At 33.8% G+C, this 25161-nt stretch overlaps 5 protein-coding genes across 5 annotated transcripts; 1 reads left to right on the forward strand and 4 right to left on the reverse strand.

Moving 5' to 3' along the window:
* Positions 1-5256: 5256 nt before the first annotated feature.
* On the reverse strand, positions 5257-7008 carry LOC105173027 (SKP1-like protein 1A). The gene is made up of 2 exons (XM_011094665.3): positions 6563-7008; positions 5257-5625 (listed from the first exon to the last, which is right to left on the reverse strand). Exons 1-2 carry the CDS (start codon positions 6896-6898, stop codon positions 5452-5454), a joined length of 510 nt encoding a protein of 169 aa, XP_011092967.1. The 5' UTR covers positions 6899-7008; the 3' UTR covers positions 5257-5451.
* A 1091-nt stretch (positions 7009-8099) lies between these two features.
* Positions 8100-11063, reverse strand: HPR (hydroxypyruvate reductase). Its single transcript, XM_011094666.3, has 13 exons — positions 10699-11063; positions 10539-10622; positions 10222-10362; positions 9893-10014; positions 9720-9801; positions 9398-9470; positions 9228-9319; positions 9057-9131; positions 8859-8966; positions 8694-8771; positions 8578-8622; positions 8375-8489; positions 8100-8286 (listed from the first exon to the last, which is right to left on the reverse strand). The coding sequence occupies exons 1-13, from the start codon at positions 10819-10821 to the stop codon at positions 8264-8266; spliced, it is 1161 nt and encodes a 386-aa protein (XP_011092968.1). The 5' UTR covers positions 10822-11063; the 3' UTR covers positions 8100-8263.
* A 1011-nt stretch (positions 11064-12074) lies between these two features.
* On the forward strand, positions 12075-14409 carry LOC105173029 (chloroplast protein FOR GROWTH AND FERTILITY 2). The gene is made up of 2 exons (XM_011094667.3): positions 12075-12617; positions 13408-14409. Exons 1-2 carry the CDS (start codon positions 12300-12302, stop codon positions 14245-14247), a joined length of 1158 nt encoding a protein of 385 aa, XP_011092969.2. The 5' UTR covers positions 12075-12299; the 3' UTR covers positions 14248-14409.
* A 504-nt stretch (positions 14410-14913) lies between these two features.
* On the reverse strand, positions 14914-17956 carry LOC105173030 (putative CDP-diacylglycerol--inositol 3-phosphatidyltransferase 2). Its single transcript, XM_011094668.3, has 10 exons — positions 17173-17956; positions 16970-17054; positions 16837-16886; positions 16529-16568; positions 16357-16401; positions 16221-16286; positions 15949-16063; positions 15819-15875; positions 15630-15728; positions 14914-15311 (listed from the first exon to the last, which is right to left on the reverse strand). The coding sequence occupies exons 1-10, from the start codon at positions 17342-17344 to the stop codon at positions 15258-15260; spliced, it is 783 nt and encodes a 260-aa protein (XP_011092970.1). The 5' UTR covers positions 17345-17956; the 3' UTR covers positions 14914-15257.
* A 2711-nt stretch (positions 17957-20667) lies between these two features.
* LOC105173031 (putative BOI-related E3 ubiquitin-protein ligase 3) lies at positions 20668-22182 on the reverse strand. Its single transcript, XM_011094669.3, has 2 exons — positions 21381-22182; positions 20668-21288 (listed from the first exon to the last, which is right to left on the reverse strand). Exons 1-2 carry the CDS (start codon positions 21687-21689, stop codon positions 20815-20817), a joined length of 783 nt encoding a protein of 260 aa, XP_011092971.1. The 5' UTR covers positions 21690-22182; the 3' UTR covers positions 20668-20814.
* Positions 22183-25161: the final 2979 nt, after the last annotated feature.

The following is a 25161-nucleotide window of genomic DNA, read 5'->3' on the forward strand; positions in this document are numbered from 1 at the left end:
ATGGATTTATAATAAATAAATTCAAAATTATTAAAAAGAGAGATATGAAAAAATAATGGATAGATAATCAGGTTATATACCAATTAATGATGAGTCATAATAAGTATTAAAAAGATAAGAAATAATTAGTGGGGATTAAAACTTTTGAAATTTAAAAAAAAAAAAAAAAAAAAAAGAATGTAAGAGGAGAAAGAGAGGTGGGGAAAGAAGACAGCAAGACCATGTGCGGGATTGTAGAAGTGGGCGGGTCCACTGCAGCAAAGCCCAAACCCCAACGGTTACGTGTCCTTTTCCTTTCTTATCCCATTTACAGTATTTGTTTTACCTCATTTTTCACTCTTTCCTACCCCTCAAAATCAAATCAAACTATTATTATTATTTACCTACACTTGAAAAAGGCCTTTGCTTTGCCTCCACATCCTTATTTCCTTAAGATAACTATTACTCATTCTTCCAAATTATGCCTATTATCCCAACTGACAATCTATTTTTCTATAAATATTTTATTAGAATTAATAATTGTTTAACAATACCCTTGTAATAGATTATCAGGAGGGATTTTTATTTATTAGACAATCAATAATACAAAGAGGTATTTGTAATTTTTCAAACAAAAAAAGAGAAAAAATAACTGTAATTACGACAAACCTAAAAATAAAATTCATTAAAATCTATTCTAAACACAAGAATATGGGCATTGTTACATAAAACGTCCATGTCTTACTTACCAGTTCCAACATTTTTAAAAATGGTTGAATGATTTTGATATCTAAAATTAAATCATAAATTAATAAAAAAATGGGGTTTTGGATAAGATAAAACATCACTTCATATATAGCTTAATAATGTGTGTGAAAAGAAAGGTAGGTAAATTTTTGTTATAGGTAGAAATGATATGGGCATACATTAGATTAAAAATAGAGAATTGTTGGTAAGAAATGGACCAAACATTCTTATATAAATATAATTTTTGTGAGGTGGGAATTAAGCTCATCTGTCATCAACATATTATATTATATTTTTAATATCATTATTATTATAGATGCTGTCCATTCTTGTCCTTATCCTTTGAAATTCTGTGATGCTCAAATCATATAAAAAATTAAAACTCTACTCTTTTAATTATTGTATTAATTAATTAATGTAGTTGATCATCAATCATATTATATTATATCATATCATATGTCCTTCCATTCTTATCTCTCTTTTAATTAATTAAACTCTATTCTGTGTGGAATTTTCATTCTATTTTCTTTTAACCACAATTGTTAAATTTTTATAAGAAGATATGTTTTCTGACACCTTTTTTGAGAATATTTTCATTTTTTATAAAGTAAAGACAAATTTTTTTTTCTTTTTTTTTCTTTTTTTTTTTTTGGATAAGGACTACTCCAAGTATCTGAGAAAGTCCCAAAGGTCTGTAAAACTTACATTTACCTTATTAGACTATCTAAAAAAGAAATTTCAATGACAATCTTAAAATCTAATTAATCATTTAAAAAGGGGTGGGTTTTTATTTTAATTATTATTATTGTAACTTGATAGGGATTAATAAATCAATAATAATAAAAAAATCATAATTTATATAAAATAAAATGTAAAGCATAAGCTCATATTTATGAATTATATGAGCTTAAGATTGTGCGTTAGGAGTAATGTAGAATTAAAAAAAAAATGATGTGGGAAACAGCTGGCAATGTCAGGTTTGATGGGGAAAGAGAAAGGGTGCGGACCACTTTTTCTTCTCAATCTCTTTTCCCCATTCCAATTCAAATTCGGACATCCACATCCACATCCACTCCACCCCGCCGCAACAATGCTTCATCTACTTATTTTCCATCCCCTCCAATTTTTAATCAAACAAAAACACAAATATTAATTGTTTATATTATCTCTATTTTAATAATTATATAAATCAATACTTACTTTCCAATCAACTAAAAACTATTATAAACATATAAGTGAATTTAACTGTTGTAAGATTGAAGCATTATATTTTACAAGTTTTTTTTGTTGAATTAGGCGTTGCTAATAACTTATCCAATTCAGTTGTATAATACACGGTTCTATCATTATAAATAATATTTTATCATTATTATTATTTAAAAAAAGTTTTATTTTTTCTTGAAAGTAATATATACATATATATATATATAGATTACATGGATGTAATATGATGTCTTATAAGTTTAGTAGATGACATGGAGAAAGTTACAAATTACTAAACCCACTCAGTTTCAGCTACTTCCACACTGAGCTGAGCTCATGAACCAATGCTTTTCTTTGAATTTTTCTCAAACAGAATAATTGAGCCAGGATAGACCGTCCAGAGGCCGACACGTGTGCACCTCTTTTTTCCCATAATTGGGAAGACTGGCTCGACGTTTCCAGAGGGTTCTTGAACCGTTAGAGAAACGCTTTTCTCCTTTTGGATTTTCTTTTTATTAATTAATCTATAATAATAATATAAATGTGAAGGTTATATATATATATATATATATATATATTTTGCTTGAAAGTAACTTGTCAGTATTTATAACAATTATGTTATTAATTGATTCAAATATGTTGTTGTTTTCACACAAAAACTTATGATTGGATTATTAACAAGAGTTGTTACGATATTAACTCTTATTTAGATAAATTTATAATATAAACAACATATCTAATTATGTGTTTCAAACTTTGAAGTTTTTTTAATAAGAAATTATAAATTTGATTTGTGAAATTGTGTATATATTGATTGTTATTTTTGTAACATGAAATTTATAATTGGGTGCGTAGTGGGGGAATGGTGGCATGTGCAAACATATATATGAAATATCACAATTATTGCATATTAATCAGAAGTCGGGAATCCTGTTAATTAGTGTTGAATTGTGACAATAACATGTGGCTGCAAGAACTTGACAACCAAATCTTTGATCATTAATCAGTCATCATCTCCCAACAAATTTGCACAACGAGATACTGTCTGTCTGTCACAAGTATTGTTCACAAATACTAGAAGGTTAACCCCTCATGCACAAATAAATCACTGTTTTCATATATGTTTAGCTATAATTATAAATACTTCTAATACGAGCTTGAGCTTGATATTTTTTTTATTATTATTATTAGATTAAATCATTAAATTTTTACATAAATTTATAAGTAATAAAATAGATTGTATAATGTATACTATGTTATAAATATACCAAAATATAGTATGAAATTTTGATTTATTGTTATAAATACAAACTACTAACTAGTTTAGCAGTAATATAATTAGTAAAATCTATTGGACACAGTTTTATATTTATTTATATTTGATATGAATCGGGTGCCCGAATTTTAAGATATTGTAATTATTGTTTAAACTTTTTCTCTCATTATATATATAATAAAATAATAATTAAAATTGTTCAACCATCATTGTTATTATTATTATTATCATTATTTTTAGATTAATTCATAAAAATCACTAAATTTCAACATAAATTTATAAATAATAAAATAGATTCCATAATACATAATATGTATCTTGATATAAATATAAAACTCAAAAATTGATAAAAGAATCATAAGTGAATTACCTGTCAATTAAAAAAAATATAACACAATACAAATATATATTAAAATATGACATAAAGTTTATATGCGTCATATTAAATAATAATTTTAATTATAAAAAATATTATAATTTACTAAGTTATTGATTAAATTTATTTTTGTATAAAGATTAAATGTATAAATAAAAGTACTATAATTTATTGTTATCCAAAAATATATATGAAAATAATCAATAATTATAATATATGGTCAATTTTGAGTATAAAATTGATAAAGTATTGAATATGAAATTAAATATATAAAAATTTTAAACATAAAAAAAATAAAAAAAACTCACGAACTATTTAACAGAAAGGATTGAGCTCGAGCACAAATCAAGCTCAAAATCAAGCCAGCTCACGATCTCTCGACTCGTCTGCTGCCACTAGTTTCCTCCGAGTGCTTTGCTTGAGTGAGAAAGAGGAGATGGCATAGTTCCATTAATGGGGTGGGGATATAACTTAGAATATTCCGCCTCATTTTCCCATCTTTATGTGACACCAAATTTCATAAGCGGGCAGCTGTAGCTTTCCAATCATTTCGATGGTTCCATGTTTCTGATTATATATCCACTTCCTCAACAACTGTTTATTAATTTATATGTTGTTGATTCTCAAAATATAATCAAGATTATCTTTTTTCACTCCTCACTTCTTTAGTTTTATGCTTGGTTTAAAGTGCTGACTTTTGCTGAAGAAAAACAAACTCAGATTCTTAAAGAAATTCCACTTGTGATAAAGCGATAAAAGCAAACTGAGTAGGTCAAAAATCACCAATAAACATGATCCACACTGTATTTTTCTCGTATTATATACAACTAAACCCTGTTTACACACACGCACAGATGACTTGCAATGTGTAGTCTGTCATTGAAGGGTTGTTAATAGCATAGATGGAGAAATGTAAAGGGCCGAGAAACAATCACCAGCTAAAGCTTAGGCCCACAACAAAATCTCCTAAGGGGTTACCCGATTGTCAGGCCCGGCACATATAAGGCAATGCCCACCAGCCCATAATGTAGAGTTCTGAGTTTGACAGCTGAAATATTTTTTGGCTGATATGGAACACCGGCTGAACCTCAGCAAGAAGTACTCGTTTTTCCTGTTAATGCTGGGAAAAAACTCGTGCTGTTATATCAACGCTTCAACAATTTCATTCGGACTCCAACTCGGAATCCACATATTCCCTATTTCAGGGATGATAATAGGGCCTTTGGAGAGAACTTCCTTCCAGATTGAGAGATGTAAATCAGCCGGATCTTAGCATATACCGCTGATTTCAGTTCAAAAATATAGTATTAAAGCACGCATTACAAGTTCTGCAGGCATATGGGTCATTTACAACAGCAGCTCATGTCCACAATACAGCGCTCCCCACCCGGTCAAGACTTGCTATGAAATAGAGAGAATTGAAATATCCACGCTTCATAACCCAAAAACCCATTGATAGATGCTGAAAATTATTTGATGGGTGTCGTACCATGAAACTTAAAGAGACCTCCTTTATCAATCATGATAACAAAGAACCATTGAAACAATTTTATCTCCTCTATAGACAGCAATATTTCGTGATGCTCCAGATACAACCCGGAGCATTATCCAACATATTCTAGTTGTTGAAGCAAATGGAAAGGTATACACACAGATTAATTGAAGGGACCACAGATAACATACTGAAGAAACTAACATAACCACCAAATGACACATACGCAACTTGTTATCACACCATGATAGGGTTCAGATTTGATGAACCATAGATAAAATAGAACTTTTTCATCAGAACAAGATACCACATATTTACTAACAGCAGTTTGCCACAGGAACAAAGGATAACTACCAATTTATAGACATCATTAAGGCATCACTCAAATGCCCATGCATTTTCCCTGCGAACCTCCTCTTCCTCTTCTGGAGTAAAGTCATTTTTAATGTTGAAAGTCTTACGAATTTCCTCAGGTGTCTTCCCTTTGATCATGTCAGCAACAGTTTGACAGGTAAGGTCAAGCAGGCTCTTGATATTGAGGTAGTTTGCAGCCTGAAGAAAATCCCACAGTTCATCAGAAACAAGAATTTGAAGCTATTCATGCAATCTCACAACGAAACTCCACCTTCTTTACAAAAAAGGTGCCAAGAGCATAACTACCGGAATGCAGAAATATGTGGAATGACAATGTTCGACAAGTACATACTTACATTAATAACAACATACTAAGAGGTCATAAGGGTGCAAAAACTTCATATCCAGGATTCAATTATAAGAGGAAAATTCATATCATGTAATTAGCAGTACCAATAGTTGCATTGGTTCACCATCGGATTAAAAAATTAAGACAATGAAGCATCCATTTAAGGTAGAAATAGCCAATTAAATGAAATCCATACTGTGACCCCTGTATGAAACCATGAAGCTGATAAAGAAAAACTTCAGTGATACTAAAAGTATATATTTGATCAAACAAGAGAAAGAAAATGAGAAATCATGCTAACAGTAAATAAGCCCAGCGAAAAAACTTTGTGACATTGGAAACACTAGAACAATAATGACAATAATCTAGGACAAAGCTTATGCGACAGCAAGATATCCCAAATGTCAAAAAGACATGAAAAATACACATTCCTAGAAAGCCAGAAAGAGTTATTGCGTCCTTCACACACTTAAGCATGCATAACGCAGAAAACCACAACAACCAAGAGCAAACCAAGGAGAGGCTAAGTCAGAGTCCAATAAATCCACAGCTAAGTGGAGATAACTAAAGAGACCACAATAAAAATGTAAAACCAACAAAATTCACTTGACACAACTAAGAAAAAAATATGCAGTTTAAACAGGGAATATTTGAAAAAAGGGAAAACCAAGGGCAACACAATCAAATTCGACAGGTATATATCATGAAAAGAGGAAACGGCAATACGTTTCCAAGAACAAGAAACCACAAGAAGATGGCGAAAGAACAAGAACATAGCGGACATACCAAAATCAGGTCAAACAGCGTGCCCTGATCGACCTTCACAAACTCAGTATCAAACGCTTTCAAATCTTCGTCCACAACTTTGTCAGCCGGCGTCAGGGCGCCATCGGCGTTAGCCTTGGCTGCGGCGTCGACGTGGCGCTTGCAGTATTCGATCACCTTCGCGAGGATCTTCGAAGTAACGTTAGGCAACGGGATGCAGGTGTCGGCGCAGTTGTCCTCGATCATGTGCTTTATAGTCTGTGACTCGACGGCAACCGCCTCCTCCACCTCGAATGTCTCACCGTCGGAGCTCTTAAGAACAATCATCTTTGAAGATGCGGCGTCCCCAGACGACATGATTTACCAAGCGACGGATTTCAGAAAACCCTAATCCTTAGAGAGAGGAAACGGAAGACAGAAAACTTGAGATAGTGCTAATTGAAAGGAGCGAAAAGTAGGAAAATATTCGACCGTCGGTCCAACTTTATAGAACTTAAAGCGTCGATGCTGTGAGCTACTGTAATGCGACTTCTCCATATTTTAAATGAAGTAAAAAGCGTTTTAGGTCGAAATAGGAAACGTCGGAAAAAGAAAGTAGCAGGAAGCCCCCTGGGTACTTTGCTTTGCTTTCTATTAGGTCCTTACGTTTTTGTAATAATTTCAATCAAGTCCTGAATTTTGTTCCCTTTCAATCAATTTTCGTATATTGCTCGCTTTCTTTTGTGTGTGTTTTCTTCTTTCCTTTTCACTTATTTTAATGCTTTAAATTTGAAAATTTTCACATAGATTGGACATTTTTCAATTTAAATCCTCCACCCCGTAGTATATATATTAAAATAAATAAACGATACAGTAAAAATTTAAAATAAAAAATCAGTATAGTATACTTATCATTCCAAAAGAATTCTGCATTGCATTTGCTAAAATTGGTCACTTTTTTTTCTTTTTTCATTTTTTCTGATAATAAGTTAACATATCATTAAAAGAAACGGAAACCGTCATATAACAAAGGCACAATTTTATTTTTGATACTGTATTTATGATTAGCATTTTTTATCCCGTAATATTTTTTTATGTATATATTTAGTTTTTTTTTTTTTACGATTAGTCATGAACATTTCATATTTGGTCCTTTTTTTGATAACTTTGATCATGTTTTGACAATTTTGATGCTAACGACCTATAATTAGAGGAGAAAAAATAATATGTATTCCAATATGAAGAGGAGTAAGATTATTAACACGGGACTAAACTCGTCAAAACAGAACCAAATATGACAAAACTCAATTCGTCAAGAAATAACTAAATATGTAAATAGAGTAAATTATTGGACAAAAATACTAACCAATTATAATTACAAAACGAAAAATGTAATTTTGTGCCAGCAAATATTAAAAAATTGCAGCTACCATATCTTTTGAATTGTTTTAAAGACAGAAGAATTATTATGAACATCAGTTTCTTGTATTAGGTCTCAAAGCCTTTCTGGCTGTAATAATCCCACATCGTCAAGATGCATGATTAGTTGACACTATAATAGTTATACATATTTAATGCATATAAGAAATTTTCGATTGTTACTATTAGTAGAAGTTTAGGTCAAAAGCCAAAAGCAGCTCCGTAAAAGATAGCATAATTAAATATACAATGTCGTAAGACGAAAGATACAAACTATAGAGTTTTCTTATCAAATCTGCATATTTCCTCTAGAGGCCGCCTTCTTCACAGCTTTGAAACAGGCAACCCTGCAAGAAGTTAAGGAAGCTGTACTCAGGGAACTCCAAAAATAATCATGACAAGAATTCACAAACGTTGCTGTTTGTCACGAGTTACCTAAAGCTTTTGAGTTCACGATGCTTGGACAGGCAGCAGGTGGTGGAGCATTCTCGTTCAGAAATGGTTCCACGCGGTTTGGATCGGACCAAATGGGATATCCTTTTATCTTTCCCTGTATTATAATATAAGAAAAGATAATGTTGATTGTCCTAAGAAAGAAAAAGAGTCTTTCTAGTATGAGGTTTGAAGACACATCATACCAGGACATTTAGTGCAGCCAATGTTGCCATTCCTTCACGAGTCCACTGCACATACAGCATGGAACATAAGCATTCACCAAAACAGGCAGCTAATGTGGAATGAAGCAAAGAATTACCTTTGAAGCAGAGGCTATGTGAGGCACAACAATAGCATTCTTCATTTCTGCTAGCCCAGGTTTCATGTATGGCTCATCCTGATTGAAAGTTATTGCATCAAAACACATTTTTGTTGTACTTTTAATCTGATACACGAAAAACATGTCATGAGAAAGACTGGTTACCTCAAAGACATCAAGCCCAACTCGAAACATAGGAGTTGCTTTCAAATGCTCGACAAGAGCCACCTCATCTATTACAGGTCCCCTGCTGCAGTTTATGAGGATGGCTTCCTGCGTAATAAATGTGCAAAAATATCAAGTTCTCAAGATCATAGTTTCAACTAATTCAACTGATGAGAAATATTGTTAGGAATGCATTGCCTTCTTCATCATAGCAAGCCTTTCTTTATTGACAAGATGGTAAGTTGTTTTATCCAGCACTGGATGAAGACTTATCTGCAAAGGCATCAAATAGACTGTGTCTGTTAACATATTTCATTCAAATACTCTGTAGAAATAAAGGGTTGGCCAAGTCACCAGATGAAAGCTTACCACATCAGCCTCTCGAAGCACCTCCTCCATTGTTGAGGCCCGTTTCCATGTGACGGGCTGTTCACCGTTGGCTTTCAGGAACTGGCCATAAGCTGCAATTTGAAGATGAACTGTAAGTATTTGTTATCAGCTGGAAGAGTGATTAAACTGGTACATTGACTAAAACATGCCTGTGACGAACTTTTCAAGACGAGTGGCTTGGTAGAGATCATAGTAGATTAAGTTCATTTTGAACCCTTCAACCTATTTCAGAAGCATCGATTTCCCCCATTAGCATTGTAATTATTGCGATAAACCAAAGGAAACCATCTCTTCTTTCTTTAACGGGGAATAAAGAGAGAACAAATAATGGTTGCAAACATAGCAGACATAATCCAAAGCATTTGTGCATTATAGTTGAGAATATCAGAGACCTACAAACAAAATTTGCTCAAATGAGGTGGATTCTCATCTCCTACTACATATTTAAGGGGGCGAGACAATGAGAAATACCATCATTCTAGCATAAGCAGAACCAATGCGACCTGCTCCAATCACACCGACCGTTTGTCCTTTAAGCAAGTTCCCCACAAAACTACAAAAGAAATCAGCCTAATCAAGTTGTTGCACTGACAAAGAAACGTAACAAACTGTGGAAACTGATTAAGCAAAATGAGAAATCATACAGATGAGGAAGCCATCCATCATATAAGCCAGCCCTCATGAATTCATCTGCTTCAACAATTCTTCTTGCTGCTGATAAAGAAAGTGAAGCTGCTAACTCGGCTGTAGTCTCAGTTAGTACTCCCTGATTCGATAAATATATTGGATTAAGTTGACTATATATCCGATCAGAACGACGAAATGATGCAAGACAGAATTCATGCACCGACCACAAAATAAGCAACTAAAGCTCATCTGTACTAATAATTACTCGACGTAAATCAAGAGTTACCAGTTCATCCATATGTAAAAAATCAACCAGAAGTTATATATATAAAGAAGAAAATCTCACAGGTGTATTTCCAACAGCAACGCCGTACTTATTAGCAGCATTGACATCAACATTGTTGTACCCCACAGCCATATTGCTGAATGCTTTACCTCCAGCTCTGCTCAATGCAGAAAACAACTTCTCTCCCCAGTCTTCAGTCAGCTGAAACACCCCACAAAGATTACATTAGATCAAACATCATTAACATAGCCCGAAACCCAACTCAAGAAACCTTCAACTCAATCGAAAAGAAGAAGAAAAAACATTAAAACTGAAGTAAAATTATAGCTACTCAAAAAACCTTATGTGTGTGATGTGTCTGTGTATGTGAATTTTACCTGTCCAATGACTCCATCACACTTATCACCAATCAAAGAAATGATGTCCTCAACAGACAATATGGTTTTCTTCTGCGTGCAAATCTGCAAATGAAAGAAGAGTGATCAGAACAAAGTGTGAAAAGGCGAAGTTGGCATGAAAAAGTCCAAGAAAAATTACTTCGAGACGACAGTCTTGTTCGATCAAGAGATTAATCCATCGGGTCCCCGGCATAGGTTTGGTGCTAACAACTCTGTATTTCCCATTAGGATTGTAGACCTCAACCTGCAGCGGTTTCGCCATTACAAAACAGCTTCACCCTTGGACTGTCTTACGTTAGTTGTTCTGGTTAAGTGCAATGACGAAGCAAGTTGAAAGCTTATGGTCCTGTGTTTTGGAATGGATATATAATTCTTGATCCTATGTGGGACGGACCATTATAAAGAGTTGAGTCGTGGGTGTATGATCAAATCTTGAACGCCGTTGATCTTGATTGTGGGATGATGCGCATTGGTGTGGTGAGGCTGATGCAGCAGTGGATTGCAGAATGGGAAGGGTATTAGGGGCCTCTCGTTTGTTATGAGATAATGAAATTTGTAGGCTGGTGACACGTAAGAGGGAAGCTATCTGTTCTGCTAAATGACAAGTTTAGAACTTGTGCTCTGCAAACTGTGAGCCACTTACTTGTGTGGGTGCCAATTCCCATCATCTCTCCCACAACACAAATATTCTACTCTTTTTTCACATAAGATTCTAACACAAAACAAGTTTGATCAGTCTTAAATTAATTAAAAAGTGATCAATTATTATTATATAGTTAAAAAAAACATGATCAAGTGCATGTTGTCACTTTTATGATGCTATGTTGGAATTTTGTAGTCCAGTGGCAATAATATGAAATATTAAACAATAAGTACAAGTACTAATCTTTTGAATTTGAGGTCATCTTTATTATATAATTGATCATTCTATATAACGGGTAGCCCCGAACTATTTGTTAATTACCTCAATAGAGATGTGGGCACACAAGCCCAATTAACAAAAAACATCGATATAGAGATGGGCTTCATCTTATATTGACAGTCCAAATTGAAGGCTTTTGTCAATTAAACAACATTGCCAGGCCCAATATTGTAGGTACTGCCGAAATTGGGCCGAGGAAAGATTGTAGTTAGAGATTGTGTAGAAAGCGCAAGCATATACATAGGTATGAAGACGAGATGAAGATTCGTCCACTCCACAGTACTCCACCCACATTGTCGACATTTTCTCATCATTAGTATTTCATTGACATTTGGGAATTGGTGGAGAGTTTGGACAAAGACTTTGAAGCACTTCAAACTCTATAATATTAACATTTCAAAAGATGTGAAAGCCACCAAACCCCATATGCACGAAGAGCACAGTTGTGGACTCTATTATGCCACACCACACCTTCCCTCCTCTATTTCTGCTCCTCCTCAACTCATTCCTTTTTGCAAATTTCACAATTAAGATTAAATTAAAAAATTATAATTATTTAAAGCGAATAAATATAATATCCCGATGTTAATGGGATTTGAGTATGCAACAATAGAAGAATAAAGTAAGAAAGATTTGAAGAGAAGAGTTAAAAAGTAGCAACGCTGAAATTCTTGGATTTGTTGGGGAGAGAGAGAGTAGGTACTATCTTTATCCTTTCCACCCGCCTCTTCTGTCTTCTCTTTCCCCCAAACTCCTCCGACTTTAATAAAGGGGGAGATTATTGGAAAAACTCAAGGAATCGTAGATTAATTTCACTAATGGAGAGGCTGATCTATTCCAATTCAATCCCATCTAAACTCCACCCCAATTCTCCATGTCTTCCACGACTCCCCCCATCCCGGAAGCTCGCGCCGCCACCTTCTTTTTCTTCTTCGACGCCGTCGTCTCTGTTGCTCCAATCACGCCGACTCAACCCGCTCTCTTGCACTCTCAACAACTCTTCTTTGCTTTCCCCCAAAGCTGTCGACGATGGTCTGGGAAAAGATTTGTTTTTCTCTGTCGATTCCGCAAATGGGTCTGAGCCTAAGCCCCATTTCCTCAAACGGATTGCTCACCAGTTATCGCGGCAGCAAAAGGTACTAACTCCCTAGTGATTCTGTTTTTAGTTCATTCCTCGGATTAGGTTTCTTGATCTGTTTTGCTTTCTGTTTTCCTGGATTTGTTTCCTAGAGCTATACAACGAAATTGGTGACTAGAATTCAGATGTGGTTGTTGAACAAGTTTTCTATCCCTGTTTATTTGTTTCCTGTCTACCTCTTTTTTTTTTTAAAAAAAAAAAATATTTTTGTGTTCGCTAGATATGACGAGTAAAATAAGGCATCATTAGTTTACTACTCGTGTCATAATGTTTTTTGTTAGATTGAATGGATATTTTGTGAATTTCACATGTGAGGCTCCATTCAGTATTTCCTGAATGTGCCTCCTGTTACTATTAATCTAAGTGATAAGAGTTGCGATATCTATGAGGAGAGCACAAAATTGGAATCTTGGAAAATTTTAGACTATCTTAAGTACAAAATCATGATCATTCCAAGCATGGATAATACTACATTTTTGTTCCTAACTCGTATTTGGTAGGCATTGAAATGAGTAGCAATGCGGATTCTTGGTTCCTTTGGAATCATTCCCTCTTCCCATCATGAGGATTGCTTATTTCCAGCTAAGTTGGAATAATTAGGCAAAACAATATGACATCATTTTGCAACCCTCTTTCTCTAAAGCATCTCTCTGTTTTTGTACAGAAGCAGTATAGCGGATTGGTAAATTGCATACTCCACCTTGTAGTTGCTGTTTGTTTACAGTAGACTTAAGATGAAATAGGATGGTTGTGTCAAATGTTATTGAGTAACTTTCAATAAATTTCAGGTGGTTAATGCTGGGACAGTGATACTACTATCAGCAATCTTTTTAGCATTCCTGCACCCAGCAGCTGTATCACCCGCTTTTGCTAGTTTCCAAAGTGCGGCCAAGACGGGAGGTCCTGCTGCAGTTTCAGTTGGGAATAATCTGATCCGCAGTGAGTTACTAAGCAGTGCATGGACTGGCTTCTTTGCTGGTTGCTTACACACATTATCTGGTCCTGATCATCTTGCTGCATTAGCTCCACTTTCAATAGGCCGCACAAGGATGGAGAGTGCTGCCGTTGGAGCTCTTTGGGGATGCGGCCATGATGCTGGACAATTGTTATTTGGCTTGCTTTTTTTACTCCTGAAAGATCGGCTTCATATTGAGATCATCAGAACATGGGGGACGAGAGTGGTGGGCTTTACTCTGCTCGTGATTGGTGGCATGGGAATCAGGGAAGCTTCAGAAGTCCCTGTTCCATGTGTTGCCCTTGAAAACGGTGAGTGTGATGTCAGTGAGTATGAAGCCCTTGCGAACCCGTCAGTTGGAAAGAAGAAGATTGGTTTTGCTACATTCGCCACAGGAATTGTCCATGGGTTGCAGCCTGATGCTCTGATGATGATTTTACCAGCAATTGCTCTGCCTTCTCGGTTAGCCGGTGCTGCATTTCTATTCATGTTCCTGGTTGGGACAGTTATAGCTATGGGAAGTTATACTGTCTTTATAGGGTCCTGCAGTCAGGCGCTTAAGGATAGGATCCCTAGGATAACTGAGAAACTCACTTGGGCATCTTCTCTCATAGCCATTGCTTTAGGGCTTGCTATTTTGGTTAGTCAATATTTCGGATTAAGTTTGTATTGATTCGTTTCTGGGGTTTAATGATTTGTCCCTGTAGTGGTAGCTGAAGATTTTGAGAGCAACAAATGTAGTGGATTATTTGAGAGCGAAAGCTCATCTTTGTAGCTTTGCATGTGCAACACGATTTTTGAAGTTACGATAATCTCTTACCTAGAAATTTATTCACTTTGCAAGATTGTTGCCACGTATTCATTTTTCTGATGTTGCAAATATTTCCACTACATAAACACAATTCAAGCTAAAGTTATTCTCTTTCATTTTACTATTAGAACTAACCATTGGAAAGCGCCATCACCTGCATACTCTTATGTAACACTGATTCAAGCCAACTTCAAAGAGGACAACAACATTAGCTGCAGCCGCTAATGCAACTTGGACTTCAATCTATAAAAGTCTTGGTTTCTCATTTAAAAATGCTAGCATTAAAAATTGTTCCCTGCTCAACCAAAATACCTAATTTCAATATGTTACGATCAACTGTACGAACCCAGACTAGGAAAAAAGGATATATTTACCATGAATTGTAAGCACCCAGACTAGGAAAGGAAAAGAGTATCACAAAAGAAACACACAGCAAGAGTAGTTATCATAAAAGGAACACACCATAAGAGCAGTCACACCAAATACACAGTACGACTATGAAGCACATTATGATTCCAAGATCGAGAATAGTGCCTAGCATAATTTAACATGGCATTGACAAGCAAGTTATCTTTTACAGTTCAACAATGGGAACAAACAGATGAAGCTCCGTCATGATCAAAGATGGAGAATAGTGTCTAGCTTAATTAATATGGCATTGACGAGCAAGTTATCCTTTACAGTTCAACAATGGGAACAAAAAAGGTTGACCTTCAACAAGACTACGCATGACGAGAGCAGCCCATGGCTTTTTTTCTCAAAGCATGCTCCACAGGTTTAAGATCATTTGGAGGTTCGATGACAAGCACGCGATCAGCTAGTCACAAATGCTCCTCCATTCAAACATAAGAGAAATACCAATTGTCTGCTTCCTACCGCTTTTTGCCAATGTCATAAAGTATGCATGCATCTGCAGCTGTCTTCATCTGCTACCATAAAATGAATGAGTAGGTTGAATTAAAGATGCAACATAATTAAAGTGAATACTGATAAAAACCAAGAGAGATATCCAGTTTGCGTTAAAAGATTCAACTGTATAAAAGATTCATAATTATGTTTTGCAGTTGGCCAATTTTATGTTATAGAAGTACTTTTAAGTAAATAAACATAAAACATCAGATGCACATGGTATTACACTCTAGCTGGATGTGCCCAAAGCACGATCACAAACTTGATAAGAAAATGAATGCACAATTTACCAAGAGCAATTTGGAATATGGCTCATTAAAGGACTAATTCATTACCTGTATTACATTAACTATTTGCTTTATTACCCATCCAATAAAGCTCAAAGAAAGTAAAGTCAAATAGAGCCAGCTCTGGGTAGCAGCATTTACTAAAACCTGAGAGAAAAATACAGGTGAAAATACAAGGACATAGGTATCTGCCTAATACGACCATAAAAATGATGCAATCGAGTAGATGAGGCTTACTTCAGTCAGTTTCTCAGTTTGATTCTCCGCTAGAAGAAATAGAACAATGTAAAGAACCTAGGGACCAAAATGATGAATAACATAAGATAGCAAAAACTAAAAACAATTCCATGGTACAGATGATATTCACCTCACAGGAAACACAGCAGTAACCCATAAATTTCCGATTCCCATAATAAAGCTTGAATAACCAGCTGCTGCTATCTTTTACATCCTTATGACTAGTTTTGCCCACCAAGAAGGAACTGCAAGCCAAAAGTGTAAGTGGAAACAAAAGTTGGTACTCCAGAAACTGTTGACATGGAATACATTTCATAAAAAAGGTACCTATTTTAACAAAATAGTTTCATTAACTTTTATAAGAACCAAATTGGAAATGAAGAAGGTTATTGAAGTAAATACCTATACATTTGCAACCAATGGCTGGCAATATCTAGAGCAAGCAACGACAAGAAAATCATCCCAGGCCTGGAAACTATCAGGGGTAAGACCTCATATCAAATTAGCAATTACAACCAATAAAGTCAAAACAAATTACCTATAAACTTGGGATAGAATAACCAACAGACAAGCAGTGCTTATCCTGGAAGGAAAACAGATAAATCAAGATAAACTTTGTCAACAAACGGCAAAAAGAATTAAGCACATGGCAAAGCAAGTGTAAAGTAATGGAATAGAGAGGACACAATAAACATGTAAATGATGGATACCTGTCCGTAACCATGTCCAGAACAGCTCCAAATGTTGAAACTGAAACAAAGAAAGTACGGATTGGGGTGGGTGTTATGTGTAATAGGTAGGCAGGCAGGCAGGACTAATCCTATTTTCTCCACCAGCAATCAACACTATAGATGGAAGCCTTCATGGGAGCTTTACAATAAATTCTATCCCATTCATGAGGCATAACGAGAATATTCTGATTTTTTATTGACAAACCAGAAAGCTATTTAGGACTCCTAATTCATATTGATCTCACATGATTATTATTCGAATTGAAAGGGCAATTACAAACCCTAACCTTGATTCAATTTGCGTGCAAACCAACCATCCAATGCATCACATACAAAGCTGAAAACAGACCTCCGTATCAGATTCACAACGTTGCTTCATCCAGAAAAGAAAAACATAAAAACATATGAAATCATCCTCACCTAACAAAATACAGAACGGAGAAAAGATACTTGTCCTTGAAGCATATCGCAAAAGCAAAGCAATTCATTAGAATTCTTACATATCCTGCCAAACGAATGTAAATGAAACATCGATTACGAGGAAGAAAAAAACAAAAGACCGGAATTAAAATCACGGATTAATTAGAGTCATAGAATTAAGCAGTTGGTTGATTATTACTTACCAATTATGTTGGGAACGTAAAGGTAGACAGTCAAGGTACTGGGTCTCGACTTATCCGCCATTGGAATAGCTGAATTTTGTTCGGAATGCTTCAAATCAACTAATCCAATCGCATTAGATTCGTTTTTTCTGATGAATTTCTTGTTTAACAACTCAGATGCATGAAGTACCATCCACTACCTGGAGAATATTGGGGCTGATTTCCAAAATATTGCAACTTGGGGGGCTGTGGGTTTAAAAAACTAAAAAGCAAGGGAGGCAAGCAAAGAATCAAATATTCAAAGTAGCAATTCTTTTTCCCCTAAATTCACTGAAGAGGTTTTAATTATGATAATTACGGATTAATAAATCTGGTTTTAAAAAAAAAAAGAATATAAAATCGAAAAGAGAAATGATCGAGAATCTGTTTTCCAAGATTAAAGAGGTGGAATTGGGCCACATGTTTGGGCCAGGCCACTTTATAAAGCCCACTCCAGTTAAGTCAATGGGTGCATACGGTAGAAAACACTACAGTTTATTGCAGTTAGTGGGACCCTTACTGCAGAGAGGAATTCTTTCTTTCCCAATTCCCCCTTTTTTTCCTGCCCGACTTTGAGAATAGAAAGGAAGTAGGAAGCTTCCTTCTTTAGTGCTCCACTGTTTCAACTGTCACAAAATTCAGGAGTCAACTATACCTTATCAATACTCGTACTCACTACCCCCACCCCATCCATTAACAATTTATGCTAAATTATAATTCACATTCAGTTTGGTTAAATTGAAATTAATTTTATGACAAAGTGTATTATATTTATTGTGTGATTGTCGTACAGTTTGAAAAACACAATCAATCACATAAAAATATATTATATTTATTATGTAATTCAATCGAACCTAATTTGAGTAAACATTTTTCAACAATTATTAATCATGGAATTGAGTTTGGGTTCCCTACACTTACACTAACACTCACCGCAATTCAACATATTAATATCTTCCTTTAATTCAACTTTGAAAGTTGAGATTAAATACAAAACATCCTAATTCAAATTCATTTTCATTCTATTCTATTTTTTGGTCTAATAATAGAATAAAAAAGTGGAGAAGAATGAATGTAAGAATGCAGAGCAGTGAATCCCTAAATGTGAAATGTCATTTTTGTAAAATATAAAAATTTTCAACTTTGGAAGCGGTGCAAAAAGATGTAAGAGTAGGCGAACAGGAATCCTTCATAGGTGAGGTGAGCCCAAACACAAACCACAAACCACACACATGATGTTTCCATAACTTTTCATTACATGTTGATGTTCCATTCACAAAAACCATAAATTCAAAAACCATCAATTTTCCTATATTTTTATCAAATATATGCACATATATATATATAAACACACACTTTTATCCAAGTCAACGTCAGAAACAATGCATCACCCACCTTGTAGACCACAACCAACACGTCCAATACAAGCCAAATTTATGGTTGCGCTTTGTTTGCTTTCACTTTTAAAAAAAAATAAATATTTATTATATTTTTGAATAATACAAACAAGAGTTAATTGCACATAATCTCCATCTAAAAATACAATATTATGTTTTTTCCCAATAAAGTTTTGAAATTATAATTACATCCTTGAAAACTTCTTTGTTTACACTTGATTCCTTTCTTTAGGATTTAAACAAAAATGACTCACGTTAACAGAACAAATTATATAGTATTTCAATTTTGTCCATCATTTAACATTATCATATATATTGCTATATTTATAAATGAATAAGCGTAATGTGGGTGTATATATATATATATATATGGAGTCATTACATTTTTTCTCCTTATAATTATAAAATTATGTGTGAATGTTAAATGATGGTAAAATTGCAGATTTATGTATTTCTTTACTAACGTCAGTATTTTTTATCCAAATTCTAACGAACGGAGTCATATATAAGTAATGAATGTGGGATAAAAAGTGTAAATATAATTCAAAAATAGAAATTAAAAAAATAAATTGGTATGTTAGAGATCTAACTATAATTAGGCCTAAAACGAATAAAAGCAAACAAAAGAAATAAAAGTAATTGGATTGAAATAAAAGGAGTGGATTATAGATTTGTAGAGGATGGAAGTGGAAATGAATAGGGCCTCAGAATACAGCCCTTTTTGCGGACAACCCTTTCACTGCTGTTCCAAAAATGGGCAGTTTGCAGACATAGGTTTAATAGCCCCTTCCGCTTCCACCCAAACACCACGCACACGACACATAATCGCTACTACACACACGCACATACCCAATCTGAGTGTGAAAGTGAAAGCTATGATTCAAACTTGCTCTTTCTTTCTTCCACATGTCTGCTTTTTCTCCGAACCAGTTTTCTCTTTGTTTAGTACAATTCAGAATCTCCTTTGCTTTTGTCAACCAAAATTCACCCTCAACAAAAATCAGCTAACTGTAATAATACTTCTTATAATTAATGTAAACATATGTTGGTTCTTGATGTGAAGTTGCATTTGCATTCAGTATTATATCACTTTCACATATACGGGTTAGATCTCTGTCTAAATTAAAAAAACCCTCTAAGTTTCAATCATAGCTTTTCTGCATCTAAACCAACAAGGTTGTAAGAATGCAATATGTAGCAAACGTCGTGCCTGAGATATAATTTTACATTGTACATACTTGAAGTTGAAATCGATGCAGGCAGAATAGAAAAGATGCAAATCTCAATCTATTTTATTATTAATAGAAGACCTGGAAATGGTTTTGTGTATACGATCTCAAAGTAATCCACACATAAGGTTATATGCTAAGAAAAATACAACACACAATATCAATTTATAATGAGAAAAAATTGAACTTCCAATTAGAAAAAAAAAAAAAGTAGGAAAATGGGATTTTGCTTTTCTTGATGCAAGAAAACCTATATACAAAATTGAATTTGGAAACATTAAATTGCAAAACTAAGCTACATCAATAATAAAAGACAAGTAGTACCGTTCCCACTACCATCTTTTAAAGTATTTTCAAGCAAAATATTTTTTTAAAAAAAAATAACATGGAATTGATAAAGAAATAAATCAATGTATCATAATATACTAAATAAATGGAATTGGGAATTGAGAATTGAGAATTGAAAGTTGTTTGCGGTTTATGAGATGGTCGTATCGACATTTAAAACCAACGTCTCTCAAATAAGATTTTTATTCAAATTAAATTTTATTGAATTAAATCAATCATGAAGTAAATATCACACACTTATTTTTTTTTTAACAATACACAAAATATAATATTAATATAATTAATTCAGGTCCCACTAAAACTCGATTTAGATTAGAATTTTTCATAAAATGAGTTGTTTTCTTTAAAAAAAAAAAGCAGCAACTCCTGGAAAAGGGAAAGGTGCTCCTATTCTGCAGCTGAAAAAAAATAATTCAAGTTGGGTGGATTTAGAAGAAACTTTAACTAGACAAAGGTAAGTACCTGATGAATCAACATCAATATAATATGGTAAAAATGAATAATTGAAAAATCCCAGCCTTTTGTTTTTTTTTAAATTACCGTGGGAAAATTTCATTCATAGATTAAAGAAAACAGGGCAAATAAATTTAAGTAACAAAAGAAAGAAAAAGGTTGTTCATGTTCTATATAAAAAAAAAAACATGTTTAAATTAAATCAAAGCTTCTACGGTAGCTTTCTTTACGGTTCTACAAACAGGGCAGGAATCAAGAAAAACCTCACAGTCTTTGCAGGAGCAGAGGTGTCTGCAGGGCAGCATAACTACAGATGATTTTCGTGAATTGCAGCATTTACACACCATTTTCCTCCTCCTTTTCTCTGTGGTGTTTTCGCAACAAGATTCTGCGTCTTCAGCTGCATTCCCCGCCGATTCTCTCAGCCGTCCGATCCTGCTGTTTAGTGATGCAACCATTGCTTCGTTCTCTTTAGCTATTCTCTGCCATGTTTGGCTCTCACTTTCTAATCTTTTCAAGAAATTCTGGAGCTCCATTGTTCTGTTGGACGCCTTTGCGATTTCTTCTTCTTTCTGTTTGAGTAAAAATTGAGTCTTGGATTCGTATTTCTTCACTAGTACTGATATTTGCTGCTTTCGCTGCTCTTGCATTGCTATTCTCAATCTCTCGTTCTGTTTTTTCAAGTCAAGAATGAAAATTAAAAAGAGGGAAAAAAACCAATTTGATGGAATGATTCTTTTTCTTTTTTAATCTCAATTCTAACCTGTAAATTGATCAAGTGTTCAAATTCCAATCTTTGCTTCTCAAAATGGGCAGAAACAGTGTGCGGCAAAGGCATGGATTGGTGATCATGATTAAGGTTGTTTCTTGGGAGGAAATGAAGGCTACTACCGACCAAAAAGGCGTCATCTTTCTGAAACTGCTGATCAAACTGCATCAGATGTTGATGTTGTTGTTGTTGTTGTTGAGGAAGCAAACACAGGGTATCAAATCCACACCCGCCATTCTCCATCGCCAAATCTTGACCACCCCATCCAAAATTCTCTGAATACAACTGCGCTTGAATCGCCATCTAACCAAACATGTTCTTCAAATATGAAGTGGTTGAAGAAACTTGGTTTGTTCCCTTGGTTGAAATGAATGATGGAGAGAATAGAATACAGAAAAGCCCTCACTCACCCTTGCCCTTATAATCCATACACAAACTAGTACACACTCAAGTTTGGCAAAACCTATGTTAAAAATTGTATTAGGTTAATGGTATGAGGGAACACATCATGAAAAACAAGGAGTCTCCTGGTATTTATATAGGAGGTTGACATTGACAACTTTTTATTTTTTAACAAAAGGGGGGTCTGTATTCTCAAAGAAATAAAGTAAGTGAAAAACTTAAAAAGGGAAAAAAGAGGAGGTGGGGTGGAATTCTTGATTATCAACTCTCTCTATTCTTGTGATGCATTGAAGGAAAGGGCGTAAACATGCAGATTTTGTGACTAAACTATCGGATCAGAGATATGAGAGGGGGTGTTGAATGGGAAATTCAATCCCAAGTGGGGCGGGTGTATTCTTGTGAGGTTTGAGGCTCAATAAATAAATAAATAAATAAATTACAAAAAAAAAAAAAAGAAAGGGTAAATTATTTGTTTGTAATATTAAATTTATGTGGAGAGAGAGAGGAAAAAAGAGAGGGAATCAGGGATTTGTCAGTTTTGGGCATTTGTAAAGGCTGAAGAATAGGATTCCAACCACTCTCGTAATGCTCAATTTTTATTCATTATTGTATTTTAGTTTGGGGGCCATAGCCATTCCCTTTGCCATTGATTTTTTCCACCACCTTTTAATGTTCTTGAAATGCGATTTCCATGTTACGTCAATTTACTTCTTTAACACCCTGTGGACTCGGCTGCCTCTCCCTCTCCCGTCTCCACCATCCCTTTTATAATCATCCTTCAACTACATTATTATTTTTTCCAATTTAATTATTACATTTACACCAACCTCTCACTTATAATCTATTTACATAAATTACAGAAATCATCCCAAACAACGAACAAAAAAATATTAATGTTTATGGGGATGTATATTTAATTTTTTATAAATAGATTGTGGATTAGTGGATGTTAATGTAATTCTCCCCTGAATTTATGTAGGATTTAGAAAGTAAATAAAAAAAGAGAAGGTGCAAGAAATTTCCATAGCAGATTACTGAAGAAAACATCGATAACATCAAATTCCACATTGTTAACACACCAAATACCTTTCCAAGAAACGCGTTTCCAAACTTTTCTTAAATATAAAGCTGTTTTTGACTGCTTGATAGCTTGACCAGCAAGTCAATTTTGTCACAATTGCTTTGGCTTCTTCTTCTCTCTTCAGCTTGTGATCACCTGTTTAATGCTTTTGTGGGTCATCACCTAAGCCACCCAATCAACTCTAATTATTTTTAATTAATTACACTTAACCCCGTTTAAATTTACACTTAAATTGACCCACTTTCATTATAGTTTGGACAAATTCACCGTATTTAATATTTTTATACTTTTAAGAAGAAAAAATATAATAATGTTAATCTTAATTCATATATGTATATATATATATATTATATTTATCTCCTTATAAATACGAAAAATATACATGAGAGCAAAAATAAAGAAATATATAATATTTTTTTATTAATGAAAGTATTTTTCATCTAAATTTTAATGGAAGGGAGGCATGTGTAAATGGAGAATTTTCAGAGGGGATGTAAGTATAATTTTAAAATTCTTTTGAAAAGAATGTGTAATTTCGTATTTTTAGAGAGGATTTAAGTGTGATTAACCTTATTTTTTAATTAATTATTTAATTACTACCATATGGAGAATTGATTAACCATAATATGATCTAAGCCGTATAATAAAATTATACCTTCATTTAAAATCTAGTAATGAATTCCAAAAATCAAGGAATATTTGATTCTAAAAAACTATTTATTATTTTTGTAATGTTTGAATTTGTTTTCATAGAAAAGGCACTTTCATGCCTTGATCTTTTCCCAGGTACAATAACACCACAAAAATTAAAATAACGAAATCTTATCTGATAAGTGTGAATCATGCAAAATAGTTTTCAACATTATACGGCAAATCTAAATGTTATTTTCCTCAGACCCACTCCTCCAAAGGGTGCCAAACGCTATGATTATTAGCCAAACAACACTATATATATATTATTAATTACAACACGACATTCTAGTGCCATTACAAGAATATTGTTTTCACATTAACGTACGTTGAACATATATCGATATATATAGTGGGCCTTTATTTATTTATTTTTCTCAATTTTTCTTTAATTTTTTCCCTTTGTGGTGCCCATAATTATTTGGTGCATCTTACACTAATCCGTCATTATTAAGCTATTTAATTCGGAATATAAAAACGACAATTCCAATGTAGTAAGTACATTGATGAAAGGACAATATATGGTTCTCTTATTTGTATTTGCAATAAGTCTAACGAAATTATTTTTCCCATCCTGTCTAATCTCATTCATTCAAATCCAAGAATTTTGGTATCTTGTGGAGACATCGATTTCAATTTAGAACAACATCAGAATTATAAAATTTATATATGACTATTTTATTTTCTCATCGACCGGCTACTTAAGGTTTTGTTGAAAAACATGAAATATACCGTTTATTATTTAATTACGAAATTTTGAAAAAGAAATGGTAAGTTGATCAATAGGTAAGTGCCAACAAAAGCATAATTTGATTTGAAATATTTGGTGTGTAAGAAATGAATGTGCTTGAGGCATAATTCTCTACCTTAATTTTCACGGCATCTAAGTTGTTGATGAATTCGGCATGAGCATTGAATAAAGTTTGGAATATCATCCAATGAGATTTTATTAATTTTATTCAATAAAGATTAGGTTTTAAGACTCAAATATTATCTATATGTAAATTTTGAAAAAAGTAATTAATTTTATTCACGAAATTTCTTCAAGCTAAATCGCTAGAGTATGATATAGCCCGTTGTAAATAATAATAATACATCTGTGTTTTCTATTATAAAATTATGTTGTGCATAGTTTTCATTTAATCTATACACTCTACATTCATAAATATTTCTCCAAATACATACAACCAACTTAATATTATTTTACAAGTTAAAAAGAAATTCCAGACTGATTATTAATGGATTATATATCTTTCATAGTTTCATCCGTAGTTTCTTGCATTGAACATATATGTTTAGTCAGCTTTCGTTTTTTGCAAAGTTGCAACAAACTCCCATTATGTAATAATGTCAACACCAAACTAACATATATAATGTTGGAAAATTAAAGACTTGTCGTGGACAAACCACAGTCTTGAAAGCGAAATTTCAGTACTATCGTGGTGCAGATGGTATAAATAATTCGTTCCACAAGGTTAACACAACTATAACTCTTTTACACACGTACTCGTGGTAGAAAGTTTGGAACAACAAACAGAAGAACACTTAGAGAAGAGGAAGAGAGAAAATGTAAGAGGAGCACCGAGAAGTATCTCAAATTTT

Source organism: Sesamum indicum, linkage group LG10, assembly GCF_026168435.1.
Source record: "Sesamum indicum cultivar Baizhima isolate 11 linkage group LG10, ASM2616843v1, whole genome shotgun sequence".
Taxonomy (NCBI): Eukaryota; Viridiplantae; Streptophyta; class Magnoliopsida; order Lamiales; family Pedaliaceae; genus Sesamum; species Sesamum indicum.

Coding starts and splice junctions, on each gene's coding strand:
- LOC105173027 (XM_011094665.3), bottom strand. CDS start 6,898: ATGTCGTCTGGGGACGCCGCATCTTCAAAGATGATTGTTCTTAAGAGC. Junction 5,626..6,562: donor CGCTGTTTGACCTGATTTTG/GTATGTCCGCTA, acceptor GATTTTCTTCAG/GCTGCAAACTACCTCAATAT.
- HPR (XM_011094666.3), bottom strand. CDS start 10,821: ATGGCGAAACCGCTGCAGGTTGAGGTCTACAATCCTAATGGGAAATAC. Junction 9,802..9,892: donor GATGGATGGCTTCCTCATCT/GTATGATTTCTC, acceptor TTTCTTTTGTAG/TTTTGTGGGGAACTTGCTTA. Junction 8,490..8,577: donor TGGCTGCACTAAATGTCCTG/GTATGATGTGTC, acceptor ATTATAATACAG/GGAAAGATAAAAGGATATCC.
- LOC105173029 (XM_011094667.3), top strand. CDS start 12,300: ATGGAGAGGCTGATCTATTCCAATTCAATCCCATCTAAACTCCACCCC. Junction 12,618..13,407: donor AGTTATCGCGGCAGCAAAAG/GTACTAACTCCC, acceptor AATAAATTTCAG/GTGGTTAATGCTGGGACAGT.
- LOC105173030 (XM_011094668.3), bottom strand. CDS start 17,344: ATGGTACTTCATGCATCTGAGTTGTTAAACAAGAAATTCATCAGAAAA. Junction 16,569..16,836: donor TGCACGCAAATTGAATCAAG/GTTAGGGTTTGT, acceptor TCTTTGTTTCAG/TTTCAACATTTGGAGCTGTT. Junction 15,312..15,629: donor AAATAGTTAATGTAATACAG/GTAATGAATTAG, acceptor TTATGGTAGCAG/ATGAAGACAGCTGCAGATGC.
- LOC105173031 (XM_011094669.3), bottom strand. CDS start 21,689: ATGGCGATTCAAGCGCAGTTGTATTCAGAGAATTTTGGATGGGGTGGT. Junction 21,289..21,380: donor AACACTTGATCAATTTACAG/GTTAGAATTGAG, acceptor TTGAAAAAACAG/AACGAGAGATTGAGAATAGC.